The 26,609-nt window shown below is 38.4% G+C and overlaps 1 protein-coding gene across 1 annotated transcript in view; it reads left to right on the forward strand.

Annotated features, from left to right (window-relative positions):
• The first annotated feature begins 1,576 nt into the window (after positions 1–1,576).
• PSMD2 (proteasome 26S subunit ubiquitin receptor, non-ATPase 2) overlaps positions 1,577–26,609 on the forward strand; it is an 85,240-nt gene continuing 60,207 nt past the window's right edge. Inside the window, exons 1-12 of the mRNA XM_053710344.1 lie at positions 1,577–1,745; positions 2,955–3,011; positions 4,105–4,269; positions 6,014–6,135; positions 11,056–11,280; positions 11,787–11,945; positions 12,047–12,191; positions 12,458–12,518; positions 12,842–12,988; positions 13,117–13,223; positions 15,021–15,025; positions 16,069–16,191. Coding sequence (XP_053566319.1) covers positions 1,608–1,745; positions 2,955–3,011; positions 4,105–4,269; positions 6,014–6,135; positions 11,056–11,280; positions 11,787–11,945; positions 12,047–12,191; positions 12,458–12,518; positions 12,842–12,988; positions 13,117–13,223; positions 15,021–15,025; positions 16,069–16,191 — 1,454 coding nt within the window. The 5' untranslated portion in view covers positions 1,577–1,607. The remainder of the gene's footprint in view (positions 1,746–2,954; positions 3,012–4,104; positions 4,270–6,013; positions 6,136–11,055; positions 11,281–11,786; positions 11,946–12,046; positions 12,192–12,457; positions 12,519–12,841; positions 12,989–13,116; positions 13,224–15,020; positions 15,026–16,068; positions 16,192–26,609) is intronic.

Consider the following 26,609-nt stretch of genomic DNA (forward strand, 5'->3'; position numbering starts at 1 on the left):
TAAGGCCAATGCGATAGCTGAGGATTTTTATTTGATGTAAGCCAGTTTTTGGGTTTTCATATTAAGATTCTTTCTGGAAAGTCCTGCCTTTTAGGTAGAATCGGTAGATAGATAGACAAAAACTGTATACTGTATTGCACCTGTGTATTATGTTTTTTGTTCTGTTTTTTTTGCTGCATACTTACTGTATAAATGGCCGAATTGTGTCTCAATAAAGAAAAATTGTATATATAAGAAAAAACAAATATTTTCCTTGGCATGTGTAACCCATAATCCTCTAGTTTCAAACATCTATTCACAGGTTCCTATCAAAACAGGTAAAAGGTGTTGCTTTGCACATACATGGACTAAATTAAATTAATCTAGTCCTACAAAAGTATTGACTAATTTTTCTATTATAATTTATAATGTGATTCCATTATACAACTGTATATATATCAGCAAGTGAATAGTTAAACATTTGCAACTACTGTTTGCAACTTAGTATCAAGCACTGCAGAAAAGAACATATTTTGAGTTACAGCAGTCATTACCATGAATGTGTGTAAAAAGTATACTGACACCTAGTGATATTGTTTAGCATTGCAGCCAATCATCCCAATATGCAGTTTAGTATATCCGCTCAAACAGCAGCTCTAGGCTAGCATCAAATTTAAAATATGCTACACACTAATTTTTAAAGAAAATAGGCAAAAAAAAAAAAAAAAAAAACGAAAATAGCCCAAAATGCCATTTTCAGCCGAAATATTTCTGAGGACGAAATTTCGGTGCATCCCTACTGGGAAGGTACCATTTCGACACTTTTTGCGAAAAATGCATATCACAGGCTAGAAGGGGTATTTGGAAGCGATACAGGGTATCAGTAGATGTTTTGTTACTGATTACATTTATCGCATCTACTCATGTGTGGCTGGTGAATTTGGTCTGTTTGGATTGCTGGGAAGGTGCAGTTCCATTCATTTCCCCCCCCTAAATATTGTTTTCAAGAGTCTCTAACACATCCCAGTATATTTTCCATCAATTTCCTTTATAAAAGGCCTCCTGCCGTTCAAGCTTTCACACTGTCCGGGGGTTTTCATACATTTCAGAAATATGGTTAAAGGTACTGAAATCATGAGAGTGGGAAACATCTCTACCAATAATTCTATACAAAAATGTGACAAAACGTAACGCCCACAAAGCTTGAAGTTAGTGGGGGCAATTGTACTATTGAATAAGAGTAAATAGTATGATGTTGAAGTAAGCTCATCATGTACATAGAAAGGAGTAAAAGGTTAAATTAAGGAATTTAGCATTTACTTTTAAAAGAAGGGAAAGAAAATCAAGCTGTAGAAAAGCTTTGTCATTCTAGCGTTTCGTAGTTTGCCCAGAAGAACGCATACAAGTTGTTCGGGGCTGAGTAAGTTGATGACGTCTGTTCAGCAAATAGAATGTACTCAGCATTGTAGATTCTAAACACAGTAACGGAACCCGCTGTAACACAGGTCCAGAGATAATAATTTAATTGAACTTCCGGGACAGGACAATTACGTTTAGTAACCACTAGCCCAGGACGATTACGCTAGTGACGTAATCAGACGGGTGCGCGGGCTGTCAGGGTATTGCGCATGCGCAAAGTTCCGGACGCAAACATGGAGGAGGAAAGCCGGAATCAGCAACTGCAGCAGGCCGGGAAGGGGAAAGAGTCTGTTGAGGAGAAAAAGGAAACGGGGAAGGATAAGGATAAGAAGGAGGACCAGGAGCTGGTAAGACAAACAGGGGCATATAGAGGCTTGGCAATACGGGTTAGGAGCAGGGATATCTTTGTCGTTGTGAGAGAGCTGAGTCACCGGAGTAGAGCAGGCCCAGACCGAGACAGTGATTGCATACCTGGTAGATAGCACAGCATGCAACAAAGACACAAGCACTCCAATATCTGTGTGCTTACTCTGTGTTTTTTCCACATTGCAGACTTTATTTCTAAAACAGTTAATGCTTAGACAATGGTGGGCAGTTATAATCAAATAGGGTGATGTGACAGTTTAAATATAACTAAAAGAGTTATAATCGTAAAAATAATTAAAGGTCAGTTTATGGAACTAGTGTTTTAACGCTAAACTCAGATTTTACTCTACTGTTTTCCTAGTGAATTCATGGGAAGGATTTACAACAGAAGTCTAGGGATTTCAATAGCAAATAGGGTATCAATAAGGCAGTAACACAGATGAACTAACTTAAAGGCATAGAAAGGTCAAAACTGAAATGTGAATGATACTTTTCAGTTTTCAGTAGAGTTATATTTGTAATATACTTCCATTAGCAAAAATGTTTTTAGTAAAATGTATTACTGTTCTGGCAGCATACCCACATATGCCAAATGTAAACTGGAGGATCAGGATTCAAACCCCATGTCTGCCCAGAGAGCTGGCAGCAATGTGTATTGTGTCAGTGAAAATTGAGTTTGTGTCATACAAGCCACTGCTAACTTTCTGTGAGGTGTTCTGTTTGAATGCTGGTAGAAGTATACTGGAAAAACATTCACACTTCAATTTTGACCTTTCTATCCTTTTTAAATCCGTTAACTTCCAGAGATGGTTGTAACTCAATATTATTAAATCTGTATAATTGAAGTCCTGCCACTGTTGTTAAATTACACTTTAAAGTATGTTACTTTGACATCATCCAATTGCTTATGGTGAGGGGAATTCTGTAGGCACAGTTTAGAAGTTACTCCCATATATTATTGCAAAAAATCGTATATTAGCTGCCTGTTATTTTGAAACTGTAATGTAAATCTGTAAATGGGTTCACTTCCTGACATTTTATTTTTTAAAATAGTTTTCTTCACTGCTAAAAAGACGTCTGTGCCATTCCAAGATAGAATATGGAAGGCACTTAAAAATAACAATACAATATTTCTTAGGTGTTTTTTAGATGTTTTTTTGACTTGAGTATATTGTTTCGTCTCTTTCTAGTCTGAAGAGGACAAGCAGTTGCAGGATGAACTGGAGATGTTGGTGGAGCGCTTGGGGGTAAGTGTTCAGATCCTTATTTTTCACAGGTTACATAGAGCAGTTTAGTACTGTATTCTATTATGCTAGTGGAAATTCAGACTGCTGTATGAGTCCTATCAAAACAAGCTATTATTGGTTAAATTTATTAAGAGGTGTATGCCTTTATCGGTTGCTTGCTCTATCATTTGAACATGCAACTGATATTTATGAAGTAGCATTTTTGACTGCGGAAACCCTCTCCACCAACTTAGAGTTGGTGAATACTAATCACACCAGACTACAGGGGACAGCAGTGCATGAGCATCCGCTCTTGCAGTGCTAAATATGGGGAACAAATGCACCCCACAATTTGCTATCTCTGATAAATCTCCATCTATGTGTTATCTCCTTAGTTATACAGATTCAAATGCTGACATTGAGTATTCTACTAACATGTATGCTCTGAGTCATCATTGTAGACATCAGAACACATACTCAGAAGACCACAAAGATTCTTTACTAGGTTAGTAGTACTTGTGTACATACATTAGGTACACCTCCAGCACCATAAGCCAATTCGTCATCAGAATTATTAAGATAATTTCTCTACGTTTACCTCTGGATGGTAGGTGTTAAAGGAACAGACTACTCCCAGAATTTTTATTGTTTAAAAAGATAATCCTCTTTTTATTACCCATTCCCCAGTTTTGCATAACCAACACTGTTATATCTATATACTTTTCACCTCCTGTGATTATCTTATAACTAAGCCTCTGCAAACTGCCCCGTTATTTCAGTTCTTTTTACAGACTTGCATTTTAGCCATTCAGTGCCCTCTCATTAGTAACTCCATGGGCGTGGGCACAATGTTATCTATATAGCACACATGAACTAAAGCCCGCTAGCTAACAACATTCAGCTAAGAGGCGGCTTTCAAGGGCTTAGAAATTTAGCATATGAGCCTACCTAGGTTTAGCTTTCAACTAAGAACACCAAGAGAACAAAGCAAAGTTGATGATAAAAGAAAATTGGAACAATTTTTTTTTTTAAATTACATGCCCTATCTAAATGATAAAAGTTTAATTTGGATTAACGCACTTGTTTTTAAAATATGTTCCTTTGACATTTGCAGGAGAAAGATAGCTCACTGTACCGACCTGCCCTCGAGGAGCTACGTAGACAAATTCGTTCCTCCACCACCTCCATGACATCAGTCCCTAAACCTCTTAAGTTCCTGCGACCTCATTTTGGGAAACTGAAAGAGATCTATGAGGATATGGCACCTGGAGAGAACAAGGTGAGGACTAAAGAGATTGCTTAGGCAGCTTTTATTGAGAGAGAGAGAGAGCGCTCACACAACAGGGTGGGAAAGATGTGTGGAGGTTTACTTACTACAATGGAGAAAATCAGAAAATTTAAACTTGTGGCAGTAAAATTATAGTTATTGGTGATATGACACCTGTGTGTATATAAGCAAAAGACACCATGCTGGGTGCTCTGATGTGTTAGATAAAATATAGAGTAGTAGTCTGTACTCTCAGGCAATTTTGCATATTTTTATTTTATTTTTTTAAATTTAAAGGGACATATAATACTCATATGCTAAATCACTTGAAAGTGATGCAGTATAACTGTAAAAAGCTGTCAGGAAAATATCACCTGAGAATCTCTATGTAAAAAGAGGAAGATATTTTACCTCACAACTTCCTCAGCTCAGCAGAGTAAGCCCTGTGTAAAAAGTTATACGTGTACTTCTGCGGCTTTCCAGCTGCAGGTAAAAAAGAAGAAGAAATGAACAGCAACCAATCGGCATCAACCGTGCTGAGGTCATGAACTTTTACTCTGATCTCATGAGATTTGACTTAACTCTCATGAGATTTCATAGTAATTTTCCTTAAACTGAATAGGGAAATGGCATGAGTGTGCACAAGGCTCACTCCCTTGCCTGTCCCGGGACAGACATACTGAATTGCTGCTTAAAGTCCTTTGCAATGGGGTTTGAATACTTAGGACATTGTGAGGTAAAATTTCTTTCTTTTTTTACATAGAGATGTTCTGGTGATATTTTCTAGTCCGCTTTTTACAGCTATGCTGCATCACTTTCAAGTGTTTCAACACTTGGGTATCATGGCCCTTTAAGGAATCCTCATCCACTTCTTTGGTAAAAACCCACAAACAGGGCACTCCAATTGTGTTTCTTCAGAATACACTAAATATATAGGAAAATAAACATACTCAGATTTACAAGTACTCGAAAAGTGCTTGTTAAACACACTGGACTGTTGGAAGCTGACCTGCTGACTTATAAACCAGAAGAGGGATAATATTGATTCCTCAAAGGAATTTCACAGATGCAGATGCCCAGAATGGTGTTGTTCACCCAATACGAACACTGCAAGCTGACAACCTGATACAATTGTATTCGGTAGTTAGCTTGAAGTGTTCATTCTGGGCCTCTGTGAAGTTCTTTGCTGGAGGATCGATAGTATCTCTCTCTTCTGGTTTATAAGTCAGCTGGTTGGCTTCCAACAGTCCAGCGTGTGTCACAAGCACTTTTCGAGTGCTTGTAAATCTGTGAGTACGTTTCTTTTCCTATATATTTCGCATATTGTGAAGAAACCACACCATTGGGGCGCCCTGTTCTTGTTTGTGTTTTTTAGATTAGATCCTACGTTGAAGAGCGAGATATTGTTTAAAGAGGAAGCTGTGTAAAAGGGCACAAATTAGTCTGAGAATACCTAAGCTGCTTAACCCACTAAAAACCCTATACTCCTCAAAAAATATAAAATATTTTTCCACATAGATTTGACATTTTATATTCTTTTGTTTACCTTTTCTCAGCCTTTGAGCGCAACACTTAGTTTTACTGAATTAAAAAGGAAGCTGCCTTTGTACCATGGGTGTCTTTTTAGATGGACTTTAGTGTTATTTATATGTTACACATTGTATATGATTGTTGGCGCTTTCAGCTTGAATTTTTGTATATCCCCTTCTTTGGTGTCTAATATAAATTTCGTCTTTATCCTTTTTTGTTTTCTCAGCGTTTTGCAGCAGACATAATTTCCGTCCTTGCAATGACTATGAGCGGGGAACGCGAGTGTCTGAAGTACCGACTGCTGGGCTCACAGGAGGAGTTGGCATCATGGGGACATGAATATGTCAGGTGAGGGAGCATAATTGTCTATAACTTAAACCCTTAACAGATTTTTTTTAAACCAAAAAATAGTGTAAAACATACTTTTATATAAAGTTGTTTTTAGCAATGTGTTCTAGTGGTATCTATGTCCATGTCCGCTTAGAATTATTTTTTTCTACTCATTTATTTTATTTATAAGGCGCCAAAAAATTTCTCAGCGCTGTCCATGGGTACAAATGATAAGAGTACAACAATGATTCAATATTTGTAAAAGAATACACAATTTATCAAATAAATACAGGAGGAATTGACCCTATTCCAGTGGGAACTTACTATCTAGAAGGGTAGGGTAGGAGGGTGAGAAACAGGAGGTGAGAACTGCAAGGTTGAGAATTTAGTTAGTACAGAGTTAGATGAGGGCTATTATTAGGTAAGTGGAATTCCTTTTTTACTGAGTTGGGTGGTAGGCTTCCTTGAACAAAAATCTCTTTAGGCAGTTTTTAAAGGAGGACAAATTAGGGGATTTTTTGGACCGCACAAGGAATTGCGTTCCAGGGGGTGGTCAACAGTGTTGAAGGCAGCTGAGAGGTCAAGTAAGATAAGAGGGTGGAAGACAGAGAAGGTATTAGATGTGAAGGGATAGGGTCGAGCGAGCATGAGGTAGACTTCATTATCAGTGACTGGGGGAAGATGCAGATAATGGCAAAGGGGGTGGAGATAAAAGATTATAGGTTTGTGTCAGGATTTTGCTTCAAATAGTATGTTTCGTGTGCAATGTTTTTTTTTTTTTTAATTTTTATTAGATGATGTTATGAGTGTAACTGTACTTTTTTTTTTTTTTTTTTTTTTTTTTTGTTACAATTATACATAGAAAATAAAAATAGAAAGCATGAGTTTACAATATTATAGTCATAATATCACAGATGTCAAAACTGCATGCAATGAACATTATATACAGTAACCTCATGGTTTTTCTTTTTGTAAGGATATAATAAAATATAGATAACCCCTAGTTTCTGATGTCAAGAATTAGTGGTTCTCCTCCACTCGTACACTTCTGGGTGTACGGATCACGTGGTTGCGATCAGCCAATGAGAAAGCTCCTTCGGCCGAAAGAATGTTTCTTCCAGCAGTGCGTTGTATGGGATATAGTATCCCATCTATTCACAGAGCGCTCTGTATTTCAAATAGCATAAGCGCATCACGGACACACTGTCTAGTCACAGCCGGCTCGATCCCGCCATTAAACTGAATGTAGCGATGCGCTTATGCTAATTAGGAGCCACTCAGTAGAGCCAGGAGCGGAGATTATGAAAAAAATCTTCTATATATATAACTTTTTCCACCTTTAATGTGACCTATAAACTATGCAACTCAATTAAAAAACAAACTGAAAACTTTTAGGTGAAGGGAAGTAAAAATAAAATATGGCTGCATAAGTGTGCACACCCTTAAACTAATATTTTGTTGAAGCAACTTTTGATTTTATTACAGCACTCAGTTTTTTGGGGTATGAGTATCAGCATGGCACATCTTGACTTAGCAAGATTTGCCCACTCTTCTTTGCAAAAACACTCCAAATCTGTCAGATTGCGAGGGCATCTCTTGTGCACAGCCTTCTTCAGATCACCCCACAGATTTTCGATTGGATTCAGGTCTGGGCTCTGACTGGGCAATTCAAAAACTTAAAATCTTCTTCTGGTGAAGCCATTCCTTTTGATTTGGATGTATGCTTTGGGTCGTTGTCATGCTGAAAGATGAAGTTCCTCTTCATGTTCAGCTTTCTAGCAGAAGCCTGAATGTTTTGTGCCAATATTGACTGGTATTTGGAACTGTTCATAATTGCCTCTTGCTTAACTAAGGCCCCAGTTCCAGCTAAAGAAAAACAGCCCCAAAGCAGGATGCTGCCACCACCATGCTTCACTGTGGGTATGGTGTTCTTTTGGTTTTGTTTTTGCGCCAAACATATCTTTTGGAATTATTGCCAAAAAGTTCAACCTTGGTTTCATCAGACCATAACACCTTTTCTCACATGCTTTTGGGAGACTTCAGATGTGTTTTTGCTCAATTTAGCTGGGCTTGGATGTTTTTCTTTGTAAGAAAAGGCTTCCGTCTTGCCGACTACCCCAAAGCCCAAACATATGAAGAATACGGGAGATTGCTGTCATGTGTACTACACAGCCAGTACTTGCCAGATATTCCTGCAGCTCCTTTAATGTTGCTGTAGGTCTCTTGGTAGCCTCCCAGACCAGTTTTCTTCGTTTTTTCATCAATTTTGGAGGGACATCCAGTTCTTGGTAATGTCATTGTTGTGCCATATGTTCTCCACTTGATGACTGTCTTCACTGTGTTCCATGGTATATCTAATGCCTTGGAAATTCTTTTGTACCCTTCTCCTGACTGATACCTTTTAATAATGAGATCCCTCTGATGCTTTGGAAGCTCTCTGCAGACCATGGCTTTTGTGTAGGACGCGACTAAGAAAATGTCAGTAAAGACCTACTGGAACAGCTGAACTTTATTTGGGGTTAATCAGAGGCACTTTAAATTATGGCAGGTGTGTGATGACTCTTATTTAACATGGTTTTGAATGTGATTGCTTAATTCTGAGCTACATCCCAGTTTATAAGAGGGTGTGCACACTAATGCAACCACATTATTTTAGTTTCTTTTGTTTACTTCCCTCCACCTTAAAGATTTCAGTTTGTTTTTCAATTGAGTTGTGTAGTTTATAGGTCACATTAAAGGTGGATAAAGTTCTGAAATTATTTATCTTTGTCTAATTATTTTACATCACAGAAACTTGACATTTTAACAGGGGTGTGTAGACTTTTTATATTAGATATCTATCTATCTCTCTCTCAAGGTTGTATGGTATGTGCACTCTCACCAGCAAACTGCAACTTGCCAGGGTGCTGTCGCCAGGAATATAAATTTTCAAAATAAGAAAAGCACTTACTGGACTGTAGACATCAGTGTTAAATTCAAATATTCATTGTGACGTTTCGGGACTGGCAGCATCCCTTCCTCTGACAAACATCAAGTTAAAAAAAAAAAATTTTTTATAAGCCTGCAAACCACTCCTCCAGATGGGCTACCAATCAAATTGAGCCGTGTGCAAACAAGCATAAGCCTGTATATTTAGTGAATTACTGATCAAAACACTGTGAATTAACTATAATATTTACATAATATAAGTGTGTTTTTGTGATAATATAGGTATTAGGATAAAAGTGAATCTGATGGCCCCCAAATGTACCCAGATCATGATCATAAACTGTATGCGTTACCGCCGTCAGTAAACATATGTGACAACAAAAGTCCTGATAGGCTAAGCTCATAAATGCCTCTGCTCCATCATTGGTTAGAAAAACATCTCACACGCAACGACCCGTATGTAAACAATCCGGACTCACATCCCAGCAAGCTAATACATCGGATATGGCACTACGCCTATCCAATCAAGTTGCTCAATAACTGAAAGGGACAGTATACACTCATTTTCATATAACTGCATGTAATAGACACTACTATAAAGAATAAGATGCACAGATACTGATATAAAAATCCAGTATAAAATGGTTTAAAAACGTACTTAGAAGCTTTCAGTTTAGCTCTGTTGAAAAGGCAGTTGGAAAGCCCACTGCAAGTGGGAAATAAGACTCCCCCCCCCCCCTTCTTTTGCATATGAAAAGACCCTTTACACAAACAGGAGCAAGCTGGAGAAGGTAGCTGACGGTATTCAAATAAAACTTTGGGGCTTGGTTAGGAGTCTGAAAATCAGAGCAATGTTCTTTAAAAATAAGCAAAATTCTAAATTTTTAAAAAAAAACAAACTTTATGGACTTTATAAATAGATCATGTACAAAACATTTATGCAAAGAAAAATGAGTGTATAATGGCCCTTGAATATCAGTACACCGTATGGGTATGTGTATATATATATATATATATATATATATATGTTGCCAATTGTTACCGCACTGCAGCATTGACAATACTATGTGTCTTAGATCCATACTAACACCCCCCCCCCCCCCGACCCTGATTGGTCGAGATACACTGTCAACCACCTCCGACACCACATGAGCACACCCAACCTGAGGAATAGCCTGTCACTCAGTAATTTTGTAACCGTCACCGATCATATGTTATATGAGCCTTCACAGTGCCTTAGCGGGAGTGCTATGTGAACAGCTAACACTGATCTAGATGCTTCGTCCATAGATAACCTGCCCGACCTTACCAGTCTCCCGTTATGGTATCGGAGGGTTACCAAGGCTACATATATTCGTCAATAATAGAAAAAGACAATGTGGGAACGGCCAATTTTCACAACCTAAACCGGTCCGTGATGTATACATCCCACCACTCTAATTACATTTTACCTCCAATATGTGTACATAATCAAATAAATAAAATAAAATTACATAGTCCCCAACAGCTATACATAGCTATCACAGCCGTCTCATCATGGGGAATTATGTGTACCTTGGTAATGTGAGAAACGAACCAGAAGGGGTGGGAGCTGGGGAATGAATATGCATAAGGAATCTCACATGCCAATGCTAAATCTGTTACTCTCCTAATATTAGATTTATACACGGACTAAGCCAAAACATATATAAGAGTGTAGCAATATGGCCTGCTGTACATCAAACAACCACAAAAGTGTGGCTTGTAAGTGGGTCCTGAGAATTGTAGTTTTTACACCCTGCTAGTTAGATTGTAACAAGTAGCATACATAATCATGTTTAATTGGAAGAATACAACCTAGGTAAATTTAGATAGATAAGTAAACCTCTTTTCCACTATCCAAAATCTAATCACTGTAGTAGAAAAACAATGCTTTTAACGAAATTAGCTTTTTATGTTTGTTTTTTGTTTTGTTCTGTTTCCCTGTGGACTTTTCTTGCTTATAACATAGACTTGTTATTTCTACTCAAGGCACTTGGCTGGAGAGGTTGCTAAAGAGTGGCAAGAAGTAGAAGAGACGGACAAGTCTCAGCGTGACAGACTTTTGACCCTGGTTAAAGAGATTGTCCCCTATAACATGGCACACAATGCAGAGCATGAAGCATGTGACCTGCTGATGGAAATAGAGCAGATGGATATGTTGGAGAAATACATTGATGATAACGCCTATTCCAAAGTATGCCTCTATCTAACCAGGTAATTCATATTTTCTTGGGATACAAATTCCAATGTTCCCACACTCCAAATGCATTATTTTAATAAATGAATGTGTGCCTGCACTGTATATAAAATTATTTAATGTAGTTGCTGTGTATAATTTTCTACAGACCAATAGAGGACTAGATAGTATACACATTTAGCACTGTTTTAGTTTAATTCTCATTTTCAAGGTTTAGAGGAGCACAATTAAGATATAGCTTTTATTAACTTGTTACTAAAATAAAGGGAATGTCTGACTATTCGTTTTATTACAATTTTTACTTTCTCCATTAGACAAGTATTTAAATAAACAATGCTAGCTGTGCTTCACTATAACTTGTAAAGGAAAACCACAGTAAAGAGTGATGAATGTATCTACTGTTCAATCCTCTTCTAGTTTGAAGTTGTAATTCCTGTGTTTTTGCCCATATACAATGCTGAACAATGTCCATTTTCCTATGTTACATGTTATTTGACTACAGACATTGTTTGCTTTTTCACAGTTGTGTGAGTTATGTCCCTGAGCCAGAAAATTCCTCCCTTCTACGGTGTGCACTTGCTATTTTCCGCAAGTTCAATAGATACCCAGAAGCGTTGCGTCTTGCACTGGTTCTTAATGATATGGAGCTTGTGGAGGACATCTTCACCTCTTGTAAAGATGTGTAAGTGGCAACAAGATCTCTTGTGAGCTTATGTCTTATCCAGGTTCTGTTTTATGGGTAAACGCTACTTGAAGTGTGTAACCATGTTGCCTGTTTGTTAGGGTGGTCCAGAAACAGATGGCTTTTATGCTGGGTCGACATGGAGTCTACCTGGGTCTCAATGAAGATGTTGAGGAGTATGAAGATTTAACTGAAATTATGTCCAATGTGCAACTTAACAGTAACTTTCTTGCTCTGGCACGTGAGGTGAGTGCACTCATTCCTTCTAATCCTTTGTTTCCTCTTCTGTTGAGCCATCCTTTCCTCCTGTATATCTGTCTGCCACTTCCCTCTTGTTAAAATGTCTTCACTCATTTCCATTTGCACACTCATACCATAATGCGTATGATTCCCTCTTGATCACACCCCTCTTCTTCTTCTTCTTCTTCTTCTTCTTCTTCTTCTTTTTTTTTTTTATTGTTCTAACTTCGTTCCTTTGTTTCATCAGTAATCCCTTGCTTTCACTTCTTTAGTTGGATATCATGGAGCCTAAGGTCCCAGATGATATCTACAAAACTCACTTGGAGAATAACAGTAAGTGCAAGTCTTTGAGATATTTTTAAGTAGATTGTGGGGGAGTTGCTATTTAGCAATATGTAAGAAAGGGGTAGCACAGCTTATCAATGATACCCTTGGTGCTATGACATGTAGTTAATGACAGAATGATTAGGTTGCACAGATGTTATAAAGAGTAATATTTTGTTTTGACGTGCTTACCAAACTTTTGCTTTGCTAGCATTCAGGGCTTCTTTATTCACTCTTTTTATATGGGATGTCTATAAACTACCCTTCCTGTTTATTTATACATTTCCTCTTTGCTGGAATCCCCTGATAATTGGATGATCTGTTTCTTAAAGGGTTTGGAGGCAGTGGATCACAAGTGGATTCTGCTCGTATGAACTTGGCCTCCTCGTTTGTAAATGGATTTGTTAACGCAGCCTTTGGTCAAGATAAGCTGTTGACAGATGATGGAAACAAGTGGCTGTATAAAAACAAGGACCATGGTATGAAGGGAGTAATTGTGCTAATTCTTACTGCATAACTGTGTCAACAATAAAAAAAATAAATCTGTTTAATAACTTTTCACCTACCCAGTTTTATAGTGTATTTGCAACTCTTTACTGACCACTAGGGATGCTGAGCGCAGCAGCCTCTTTAGGAATGATTCTTCTGTGGGATGTTGATGGAGGTCTGACCCAAATCGACAAATATCTGTACTCATCTGAAGATTATATCAAGGTGAGATGCCTGTCAAACAGACTTTTACAAGTGAGCGGTATGCGGGGGCTGTATGTCTCCACCATTCTGTTTTGACAATCTTTTTAATATAAGTGCATGTTCTTGATTGATATTTATGCACCAAGCATTTGCATTGGCTGCAGGAGCATTTCTTTTAGCTGGGGACTGTGAGTGCCAGCCTGTCTTTTTAGCACCAGTCTACCTTTTGGTGCAATCACACTTGTGAGTTGATACTATTAATGCATCTACATTCACTTGTAGCAATACAAGATTACATTATGTGGTGCCCCATTGCTTTCCATGTGTTCCAAAAACAAAAATATGTATGCTTAACTTGAGCTGGCTTCATAGCCGACATGTGCACTAACATACACATGCACTTGCAACAGGATGTCCTTTTTTGCTATTGCTCAGTAGAGGACTTTTGCATGTGACAGTAAGCAACACTAGAACTTAAGTTCTATAATGATAGATCCCTTCCAGTAGAAAGTAGCTAGACTGAGAATGTCTTGCAAGAAAACATTTTTTTTTTTTTTTTTAACACAATATTTTAGACCAATTATCGGAGCAGACGATATTTGGAATTTCTGAATAATCAGTATCTGCAGAAACTACGAGCAAATCAAAAGAAATTTAGCTCTGTGTACTTCAGGGAAACCTATGTGGTTTTAAGTGACAAAAATCATCACACAAATCGTCTATAGCATAAATAAGCTAGACATTAGAGCTGCGCATCTTCACTTGTCTCACGATTCGATTCGATTACGATTATCATCGTAACGATTCGATACGATTCGATTCTACGATGCATCGCGATGCATCACGATTACTGCCTATGATTTTCATGATCTTGTTCTATTCCATATTTAATATATATATATATATATATATATATATATATATATATTTATATTACACACACACTTATATATATATATATATATATATATATATATACACATACACACATTTATTTATATATATATAGAGGAGAGAGAGAGATCTATACATACACACACTATATATATATATATATTATATATATATATATTTTATATATTATATATATCGTGTGTGTGTGTGTATATATAATAATCTTTAAACAACTGTGTAAGATGGAAGAGCACTTATAAACATAATGCTACAATATGCACAGTTATGTACTGTGTAGATTTATTTTACAAAGGAAAACAAGCAGCAGTGTACTCACTCAAACATTCTCACCGGAGTACATGCAGACATCTGAAACCTGACCCAGAGAGCATTACCAATAGACCTCCTCTCTCATGTTCCGGTCAGGAATTTTTATGGACACCTATCCTAAAGAGCCGACAGCAGCCTCATGTAAACAGTGAATCTTTTCTTGTATTATAGATTCACTGTTTACTGTTGCGGTCTCTGCTGCATGTTTCCTCTCTGTCAGACCCCTAGCCCAAAGGAGCATTTGAGGGTTGCTGTAAAACTTTTGACTTGCTGTATCTAATAGCAACCCTCAAATGCTCCTTTGGGCTAGGGGTCTGACAGAGAGGAAACATGCAGCAGAGACCGCAACAGTAAACAGTGAATCTATAATACAAGAAAAGATTCACTGTTTACATGAGGCTGCTGGTCGGCTCTTTAGGATAGGTGTCATAAAAATTCCTGACCGGAACATGTGAGAGGAGGTCTATTGGTAATGCTCTCTGGGTCAGGTATCTGCGCAGTGTGCACAGGAAGTCCTGATGTGGTGTAGCTGGGGGCTGTAACCAGATTAATCCTTGACACAAATGCTGTCGGCTCGTCTGCTATGTGAGAGAGGCGGGGTCACGTGACGTTGCGCGATGATGTCACCCTGAATCGATTCTGATCTGCCACTGCAATCGATGCAGGCATCGTTAACAGGCTGCATCGCGATGCATCGCAGATCGATTATTTTAGGCACCCCTACTAGACATAGCATCTAATAATAAAATAGTTACCAACTACTATACCCCCCAATGCGTGCCTGTAGATGCACTTGCATAAACAAACATATATGATTTGTGAAATGGAAAATGTGATTTTTAAGTGGTACTTAAAACTACATAGTTTCCCTGAAGTTCACAGTGCAAAATAACTTTTTTACTTTTTTAACCCTTATCTGTAATGTTTACCAATGTGAGCGTGTTTTAAGGAAGTGGCAGCAATATATGAAAAAAACAGAAGCCATTTAACAGGAGAACATACTAAAATGTTATGCTTTCTGCACTATGTTTTTCTAATTAACTGGGAGTATTGAAGAAATTGTGTAGTGTCTAACTTTGCAGTAGTGACTTAAAATTTAATTTATATCAGTGTGCAGTTTTAAAGTATTTACGCCATTTAATAAGTTAATTTTTTAAGCACTTTATTTTTCCCAGTTGTTTACTTTTTATTGTTTCAAATTTTAAGATTTGTGTAGAAATTGTGTTGATTTTTCAACTTTAAATGTACTGAAAGGCGGCCAATATCTGTATCGGCCCAGAAAAAACAATGTCGGTCTATCCCAATATTTTCTTTTTATATTTACTTTATCTAGCATCTATTTGTTACTAGAACAGTACTGTTTCATATCCCTTTAAGTCCACTGAACAACAAATTAATTCTTAGCTGATTCTTATAACCACAGTATAAATCAACAACATATTGCAAATGTAACCGTTAAACTACTTTAGCTATAACATTTTGTATGCACATTAATTATCTAGGTTTTTAAGACCACGTTCCGAATTCTGAAATACTGATGGTCTTTTTTTTTTTTTTTTTTTAATACATGTTTTAAAATCTTTAAATACTGATATTAAATTTTGTTAACCTCTTACACTTGCCTCCCAATTGTAGTCTGGAGCTACCTCTTGGCTTGTGGGATTGTGAATTCTGGAGTGAGGAACGAGTGTGATCCAGCATTGGCACTTCTGTCTGACTATGTCTTGCATAACAGTAACACTATGCGCATAGGAGCCATCTTTGGGTGAGTGCAGTAACTGGCTACACACAAGCCACAATTGGATCTGCTATACTTGTTTTGGGAAATTGAGAATGTTGAAATATGTGGACAGAGTGCCTTGACCTCATACAGCTAAATACATTATTAAAGGGCCATTATAGAAACAAAAAATCACATGCTCTGAGCTGGAAATTCAGCGCTAATTCTACATCTAAACCACGCGACAAGCGCTGCTGATTGGATCAGTACATTTTCCACTCAGACCAGCAGTGCTTTGCGTTTCCCGAGTGGTTTTTTTTGTGTGTTTAACCCCTTTGCATGAAATGAATACACAGTAGTCTGTTTGATAGTCTTAAAATGACATGCTCTAACTAATTAGAGCATGTAATGTTTTGACTATAATTGCCCTTGTAACAATTGTAGCAAGTACTTGTGGGGGGGGGGGGGTAGCAGGTTCATGCATATAAAATTAATACGGATCACAAGGTGAAAGCTCCTTGTGTGCTTGAATTAACACATTACAAGATAATCGAATTGGATGCCTATCCATTAAGTTTTATGGGCATACACAGTACCACTTTATCAGGATTTTCTGATTTTAATATATCCACACTAGATTGTGTGCTCAAGTCTAACGTGAAATGTGTGGTATCATATTCCAAGATAAATGATGGCTTCAAGTGGTAGACTATATGTGGACACATCTTTTATGTGCATGAGGTCATTGCTTTCTCTGTGTGTGTTTTTTTTTTTTTTTTTCTTTTGATTTTGGTACTAGGCTAAGCATGTTGTCTTGATTGCCGTTTCCTGACAATTTTGAAAATTAAGTTGGTTACTAATGTATTATTGTGTGTGATAAAATTATAAAAAATAAATCTGGGCCTTGCTCTGCAGTTGTGCAATAACTTTTCATTGGTACTGTTTGTGTTGCTAGTGGTTAGGGTACCTCTCCCTAAGGACCCAATGAACAAACATCTGTCGGCATCAAAAGAAATCAGACTTTAAAAAATATATTATAATACTTATATTGCAATGTATGTGTCTCTCACATCAAGAACCCTGCATGATGAGCTAAAATATATCTCAAGCTAAAATTTGCCCTTCTAAAAGTTTGTCAGACCAGAGAGCTTTTAAGAATTAGGCCCCTAAGACTGTGATACATTTGTTATTGTTTATATTTCTTTCCTAAGATATGGTGAGTCCACGGTGTCCTCAATTACTGTTAGGAATATCACTCCTGGCCAGCAGGAGGAGGCAAAAGAGCACCACAGCAAAACTGATAAGTGTCACTCCCCTACCATAATCCCCAGTCATTCTCTTTTCCTTCAGTGCAAGGAGGAGGTGAAGTTTGGTGTCTGTAAAAGATTTTTCTTCAATCAGGAATTTATATTTTGAAAGCCAGAGTAGTTTACTCTGATCTTTCCTGTCAAAGACTGGGTATAGCTGTACTCCACGTTAGTCTCTTCAGTAGGGCTGTGGGTAGCTTTCAAGCAGTTAGAAACTTGTGGGGTGGGCCTCACTAGCGTTTTCCTAACACGTTGCTGCCCCTTACATAGAAAGCCAAGAGTAGGTTTACTCTGTCCTTTCTTGTTATCATAGGTCTCTTGTGAGGAGTGCTTCCTCTCATACCTGGTGAGCTGTCCATATGCTAGAGGTGCAGGTAAGTGCCCATTTTTTCTTTTTTTTTTTTTTTTTGATTGAGAGAAACAGAATACTGGCACTTTAGCAGGTAAGTTGCACTTTATTTGGGACTAGATTCCTGTATTACCTAACGGGATTTATTGGGCGGGGAGCAGGCACTGGGGCTTAGAGAGTGTTTCACTTAAGGTGGCTCAGTAGTATTCCCTGGATCCGGTGTTGAAAAGGATGGGTCTGGACATGTCTCAGTTTATAATGCTAACTCCTGAGACATGTCACAAAGCGGTATTATGACAAAAGTATTTAATTGGGACCGCCTCTGTAATACTAGAGGGAGGCAGATCCTTCTCTAGGCGGTAATTTTTTTTTTTTTTCCCCCTAAGCACGCAACTTTTCATTATCGCAGCGTAGCTAATAGCGGGAAGTGGATGTGTTGCAGCAAGCCTTACAGACAGTAACAGAAGCTGTTGGAAATACACTGCAGGCTCCGGTTTTTCAAGCGAATACGAGTCCGGAGTGCAGAGGGGGCAGGTAGGCACCTCAGAGAAATCGCTGAGGTGTAGAGTAGCCTGTTTTAAAGTTTCTTAAGCCTCAATTGCATATTAGAAAATTTAAGAGGTTATATTAAGCCCTGTTTAGCAGTCGTTTTTACTTTTGGAACAAATGCTCTTAAAGGGACAGTGTTTAAAAGAAAAGAGATTTTTTTTTTTTTTTTTGTCGATTGTGTTGTTTTTTTAATTGCAAAGATGGACCTCCTGCTGAATGCAAGCTTTGTGCTAGATAACCAGATTGAACCTCCTTTGCCCTTTTGTTTCTGATTGTATGAGAGAACATTAATGTACAAAGATATAAACTTTTTGTTGCTGAGCCACCCACTCTCTCAGGTTGATGCTGCTCAGTCAATGCCGCAGGCTTTTTCCTCAAACGCTCCCAAGCCTTAACACATTCAGTGCCCTGCGGTTCCTCACAATCTCCTGGAGGGAGTATATTTGCATGCAGAAATTGCTGCCCAGGTATCCTCGGCAGTATGTAAGCGTTAGTTGCCATTCCCATGCTTCAGGGAAAACGCAATAGGAAAATTAGAGAATCAGATAGTAAGGTTTCTGATCCAATCCATGCTAAACAAATTGATCTTTCTCATAGGTCTGAAGAGGAAGATACTTCGTAGCCTCTGAGGGTGAGATTAGTATAATTCCTTCTTCTGATGCTGAAGTTTCCTTCAGATTTACGTTTAAACACCTTCCGTGTTTTGTTAAAGGAGGTTTTGGCTACCTTGGACCACTCTGATACCCCTGTCGTTGTCAACCCTAAGAAATCTAGCAATTAAATAGATATTTGATGTTCCCTCCTATGTGGCGGGTGTTTCCTGTACCAGACCATGCTATGGAGATCATTGCCCGGGAATGGGAGAGACCTGAATTCCTTTTTCCCCGTCTCCAGTTTTTAGAAAGATGTTCCCGGTGGGCTGACTCCATTAAGGAGTAATGGCAGACGGTACCCAAGGTGGAAGGGGGCAATTTCTACCCTGGCTAAGAGAACTACATATTCCCATTGAGGATAGTTGCTCTTTCAAGGACCCTATGGACAAGAAGCTGGAGGTTACTTGAAAAAGATGTATATTCATCAGGGTCTCCAATGGCAACCGAGCCGGGTGTGTATGCTACCGTGACAAGTGCGGCAGCCTATTGGTTTGACGCTTTGTCTGAGTCTCTTCAAGCAGAGACTCCTTTTGGAGGGAGATAAAAGATAGGAACAAGGCTCTTAAGTAGCTAATTCCTTTATTACTGATACCTCTTTGGCAGGTCATCAGTTGGGAGCCAAAATATCATGGTTTCGCGATCTTGGCGCGCAGAGCGTTATGGTTGAAATCTTGGTCAGCAGATGTTTCCTCTAAGTCTAAACTTTTGGCTGAGTCAAAGTCGGCATTGAAGGGTTGCCCCCGATCTAAAACCGGATCAAGTGGGGGGCAGACTCTGTTTTCTTAAGCATGGATACGAGATGTTTCAGATCCGTGGACATTGTATCCCATGGTTACAAATTAGAATTCAAGGACCGTTCCACCTCAAGATTATCTGCAGACCAAATAAAAAGAGAGGCGTTCTTGAAATGTGTACAGGACCTTTCCCTTATGGGAGTTATAGTTCCAGTACAAGAACAGGGTCTAGGGTTCTATTTCAAATCTGTTCGTGGTTTCCAAAAAGGAGGGAACTTTCAGGCCTATTCTAGATCTAAAGTGTCAACAAAGTTTCTCAGAGTGCCGTCCTTCAAAATGGAGACTATCCGTTCCTTCTTCCTTTAGTGCTAGAGGGTCAGTTTATGAACGAGCCATAGACCTGAAGGATGCGTACACCTCCACGTTCCCATTCACAGTGGATCATCACAAATTTCTAAGATTTGCCTTTGCTGGACAGACACTTTCAGTTTGTGGCACTTCCTTTTGGCCTTGTCACGGCTCCCAGAATTTTCTCAAAGCCCTGGGGGCTCTTTTGGCATTGATTCGGTCTCAGGGAATTGCAGTGGCGCCTGATTCAGGCGCCATCTTTTTAACTTGCAAAATCTCAGAGATATTGTTGTCTTTTCTTTGCGCTCACGGATGGAAGGTGAATTGGGAGAGAGTTCCCTTGTTCCGGCCACAAGGGGGTGGTCTTTCTAGAAACAATTATATATTCCTTTCAATGAAGAGTATTCCTGACGGAAGTCAGAAAACCCTAGAATTCTTTCCTCAGTGGCCCAATGTATGGAGGTATTGGTCTGATGGTGGCTTCCATGGATATGGTTCCTTTTGCCCGATTCATCTGAGAGCTCTGCAGTTATGCATGCTCAGTCAATGGAACAGGGATTATGCAGATCTGTCTCAGAAGATAGTTCTAGATAAGACGACAAGAGACCTCTTCCGTGGTGCTTTCTCAAGAACATCTGTCTCAGGGGACATGCTTTCGGAGACCCTCATGGGGTGAATTTGACCACAGACGCCAGCCTGTAACTCATTGAAAGCGCAAGGACTTTGGTCTCGGGAGGAATCTGCTCTCTCCATTAATTTTTTGGAGTTGAGAGCGATCTTCAATGCCTTGATGTCTTGGCCTCAACTGGCCTTAGCCCGAATTATAAGGTTCCAGTCAGACAACATAACCTCGGTGGCTTACATCAACCACCAGGGGGGGAACTCGGAGTTCGTCTTAGCCATGAAGGAGGTGGCTTGAATTATTCAATGGGTGGAGGCTCACCATTGCTGTCTATCTGCCATCCACATTCCAGGAGTGGACAGCTGGGAAGCGGATTTCCTGAGCAGCACAGAATTTTTATCCCGGGGAGTGAGTGTTTTACAGGTTAACCATCAAATGGGGAGTACCGGAATAGGATCTGATGGCGTCTCGATAGAACGCCAAGCTTCCAAAGTACGGTTCGAGGTCAAGGGATCCTCATTCCTTCCTATAGATTCTCTGGCAGTTCCTTCAAATTGACAACCTATTTCCTCTGTTTGATCTACTTCCCACGAGTCATTGCTCGTATTAAGCAGGAGAGAGTGTTGACGATTCTAATGGCTTCTGCGTGGACTCTCGCAGGATTCTGGTATGCAGACCTAGTGGAAATGTCACCTCTACCACCGTGGAGACTTCCTCTGAGGGAAGGACCTTCTACTTCTGGGTCATTTTCTCCAAATCTTGTTTCTCTGAAACTGACTGCTTGTAGATTGAACGCTTAATTTTATCTAAGCGTGGATTTTCTGAGTCGGTCATTGAAGCCATAATCCAGACTCGTAAGCCCGGTACCTGAAAGATTTACCATAAGATATGCGTAAATATCTTTATTGGTGTGAATCCAAGGGATACTCTTGGAGTAGGGTCAGGATTCCAAGAATTTTATCTTTTCTCTAGGAAGGTCTGGAGAAAGGTTTATCTGTCAGTACTCGCAAGGGCCAGATTTCTGCTCTATTTTGCTGCACACGCCTCTGGCGGACGTGCCAAATATTCAATCATTTTGTCAGGCCTTGGTCAGAATTAGGCCTGTGTTTAACTCTGTTGCTCCACCGTGGAGCCTTAACCTTGTTCTTAGTTTTGCAACAGGCTCTGTTTGAGCCAATGCATTCCATAGATATTAAGTTATCTTGGAAGGTTTTGTTTCTTACCGCTATCTCTTCTGCTCGGAGAGTTTCTGAACTCTCAGCTTTGCAGTGTGATTCGCCTTATCTCATATTGTATTGCAGATAAGGCAGTTCTTGTACAAAGTTTGGTTTTCTTCCGAAGGTTGTTTTGGATAGAAATATATATATAATAAATATATTAATCATCCTAATACTACTTCTTATAAGGTACGTCTGTTACACAACCTGGATGTTGTGCGTGCTCTTAAATTTTATTTGCAGGCGACCAAAGATTTTCGTCAGTCGTCTGCATTGTTTATTTTCTGGGAAACGTAAAGGTCAGAAAGCTACTGCTACTTCTTTCTCTCTGTTTGAGAAGTATTATTCGTTTGGCATATGAGACTGCTGGACAGCAGCCTCCTGAGAGAATCGCAGCTCATTCCACCAGGGCAAATGAAGCTTCTGTTGAGCAGATTTGCAAGTCTGCAACTTGGTCCTCTTTGCATACTTTTTCCAAATTTGATACTTTTGCCTAGGCTGAGGCTTCTTTTGGAGAAGGTTCTTCAAGCAGTGGTGCCTTCTGTTTAGGTCTACCTGTCTTGTCCCTCCATAGTCCTCCGTGTCCTTTAGCTTGGGTATTGGTTCCCAACAGTAATTGAGGACGCCGTGGGACCTTCGCCATACCTTAGGAGAAGAAAACAAAATTTATGCTTACCTGATAAATAATTATTTATTTTTATGGGTGAGTCTACGTATTTTAAAGACAGGTTTTTTTTTTTACTAACCTCATGCACCTCTACACCTTGTGTTTCTCCTTTTCTCCATTTTCCTTCTGTCGAATGACTGGGGATTGTGGGAAGGGGGGGAAGGATACATAGCAGCTTTGCTGTGGTGCTCTTGCCTCCCCCTGCTGGCCAGGGAGTAATATTCTAAACTGTAATTGTGGACGCCGTGGACTCACCATATCGGGAAAGAGGAGAAATTCATCAGGTAAGCATAATTTAAAAAATAAAAATAAAACAGAAGGCTGCGCTAATTACCATACAACGTGATTCTTGGAACAGGATAGAAACTTTTCTGAATCCACAAAGCAGCGGAAGTAGTTTGAGGACTGGCTATATTGAGCCGCAGGAAATACCGCAGTACACAGATCAATGGGGTTTCTTTCTCCACAGATAAAAAACGGAAAGCTGTAGAACAACAAGAAGAGACAGCGCAAATCCGATTCAAGGGTAGTATTTAATTGCACAGAATTGCAACACTTCAGTAATGTACACTTACTAGAAAGACAGATAAAATAAGCCCCGATAATGTGGGGAGAGGAACTCGGATGGTCTCACAGCGAAAAACCGCCAGTGCATGCGTGATCCGGGTATTCAGATTTCAAAGATTCCCAGGCTTGTATTGTAGTTATGCAGCCACCTGTAAACGTCACTGCGAGTCTTTTCTCCTTCTACTATGGATACTTGGACAGACCAAAATAGCTCAAAGAGCGTTTTCACCGGTGACACCCCGGCTTTCTCAAGAGTATTTGGTCTTGGTAATAATAGTCCTTTTATTATACAAGTCCTCAATTAACACAATTGATAAAACTCATGTTCGTTTGAATTCATGCTGATCATCACATATACGAGATATACACATGGCAATTGAAAATATATTAAAATGTATGTAAATACATAAATTCATCTTTAGATAAAAATACAACTTTTAAAAAACGATTTTCATAGCATTCAAATACATTAAAAAAAATATTAATAAAAAACATAATATAGATTAAAAACACAATTAGATGGAACCACTATTTAAATAGAAAACCTCATACACACAAGTAGAATAAACAGCTTTATAAAACATTTTATAAAAACTTTATAAAAAACGCTTGTAACATCAAGATCAACGATGAGACCTAATGGGAGCAAGAACTCTCAACCTTTAAATCCATTCGGTTTCTTTCCTCTTAAATGGAGTAATCTATTGGTCGTTCCTGGGGGTACCCAGTCATTGATTTGGATGTGTAAATCACGTGCATCACTACCATGTATAGATGTAAAGTGAACTGGCACATCTGTGCTTATCAAATTTTGTTCTTACATTATAAAGGTGTTCACTAAATCTTTTAGAGGTTTCTTTTTTGTACGACCAATATAGAATATGGTAACATTTGGCAGGAAAGAAGATACAGTATAGGTGGTTTGACAGTTGCATCTAGGTCCATATTAAAAGATTCAGAACCATTATAATTGAAAAATGTATCACCCTATCTTAACATAGGGACACATGCAACAATTTGGTTTATTATCATTTAAAAGTACCTCTTGGAGCTGACAACCAATTTTTGTAGACCTCCATTTAAACTCTTTTTAGGGTCATTGTTTCTTAATTTACTAGGGGCCAAAAAAAATTTTAAGTTATTTTTCTTGAACGTAATTGTGTTGGTTTTATCGCCTATTAGTATTACCTAAAATGGAATCAGATTTTAAAATCCCCCAATGTTTATTCAAAATGTTTGTAATAACGGGTTGCCCCTTCGTTAAATTGAGTAATAAAACGAGTAGGGTTTTTGTTATTATTGCCTACTGAGTTATTATTATTATTATTAGTTATAGTTTTTGGAATACATAGAAATGGAATCAAACTGTGTTTTCCTATTTATTAGATTCCTTCTATCACAATTAATGGCTTTTAATTTAGCTTTTTCTAAAATCTCCATACTATAACCTTTCCTTAGAAATTTATCGTCTAAAAGGGAAGCTTCTTCTTCAAAATCAGACATATTAGTACAGTTTTGTCTAATACGAATATATTGGCTCACCGGGATATTACTTTTCCAACTATTCAACAAAGCTATTTTTATCTACTGGTTTTCTAAAATTACAGACACCTTATTGCTTATAGTATCAACAGACAAAATAATATCCAAAAATTCTATACTATTATTGGAACTATTTCCACTAAATTTTAAATTAAAATCATTCTTATTAATATATTCCGTAAAGTCAGAAAGGGTTTCAACTGTCCCTTTCCAAAGTATAATGATATTGTCAATATACCTATAGTATTTTTGGTTATTATTTATATAGGGATTGTTGTTCCAAATAAACTTTCTTTCAAAATTGTCCATGAAAAGATTTGCATATGCAGGGGCAAACGTAGTCCCCTTCAACTGTAGATAATACTTCTCACTGAACTCAGTAATTATGAGACTATATAAATAAAATGGAGTCTAATATGAATTTGAGGTGATTCTCAGGGATATCATACCCTTTAAAAGCATTTGAAGTGCTTCTAAACCTTTACTGTGGGGGATAACTGTGTATAAAGATGAAACATCAAAGGTTGCCCATCCTTAAATCATCACCCCAATCCAAAACCCTCAAAAATTCTATTTGTCTCTGCAGTATCCTTTGGATAGGCTTTTGTTTTGGCGACAAGGGGGTTGGAGGAAAATAATCTACATATTTAGACAAATTGTGGCATAAGGAATCCTAGTACCCGAAATAATGGGGTCGTCCCGGAGGATTTAGTAGATCCTTATGAATTTTTAGGGAGATGATAAAAGGTGGGCACCTTAGGATCCAGTTGTTTGATAAAATTAAATTCATCCTGATTCAAACACCCTGTTCTTTTGCTTTCCCCAAAAGAAAATATTTCTCTGTTAAGTGTGGGCAGTCCAACGGGTCATCATTACTTCTGGGGATATTATCTCCTCCCCTACAGGAAGTGCAAGAGGATTCACCCAGCAGAGTTCTATATAGCTCCTCCCCTCTACGTGCCACTACCAGTCAGTTCTCTTGCACCCAAACGAATAGATAGGATGTGTGAGAGGGACTGTGTGATTTTAATTAGTTTTATTACCTCAATCAGAAAGTTTGTTATTTTATAATAGGCACCGGAGTGTGTTTATGTCCTTCTCTGGTAGAATTTGAAGAAGAATCTACCTGAGTTTTTCTATGATTTTAGCCGGAGTAGTTAAGATCATATTGCTGTTTCTCGGCCATCTGAGGATAGGTAAACTTCAGATCAGGGGAGCAGCGGGCAGATTAATCTGCATAGAGGTATGTAGCCAGTTTATTATTTTCTGACATGGGAATTCGATGAGAAAATCCTGCCATACCGTTATAGATGTAAACTCAGCTTAAAATGCAGTAGATGTAGCTGATATCAGGCTGTCATGTATGTATTACTTTTACACCTTCAATATTCTGGGGAATGTACTTCACTGATTTATACTGTATGCATAGACTTAACCTATTTTGCAGGGACTTGCAATAGGTTTTAAATAACAATTAATTTATTGAGGTTAAACGTTTTTTTGCTGGCATGTAAAATCGTTTATTTCTCTGAGGTACTGGGTGAAAAAATGTTTTGGGCACTATTTTTTTCCACTTGGCAATAGTTTTGTTTAAATTAAAGCAGTTTACTGATCTCTCTCACTGTTATGTGTGAGGGGGAGGGGCCATTTTTGGCGCTTTTACTACGCATCAAAAAACTCTGTCAGAAGTTCATTTTCTTCCTGCATGATCCGGTTCATCTCTACAGAACTCAGGGATCTCCAAAGCTTGTTTTGAGGGAGGTAATCATTCACAGCAGAGCTGTGAAGATTGTAGTTGACTGTGATAAAAAACGTTTATTTGTGTATTTTTTCTGCTGTCAGGGTTAGTTATCCTTTGCTAATGGGAACAATCCTTTGCTAAAATTGTATATTTCTTACAAAGATTTG

The sequence above is a fragment of the Bombina bombina genome, chromosome 4 (assembly GCF_027579735.1).
Source record: "Bombina bombina isolate aBomBom1 chromosome 4, aBomBom1.pri, whole genome shotgun sequence".
Lineage (NCBI taxonomy): Eukaryota > Metazoa > Chordata > Amphibia > Anura > Bombinatoridae > Bombina > Bombina bombina.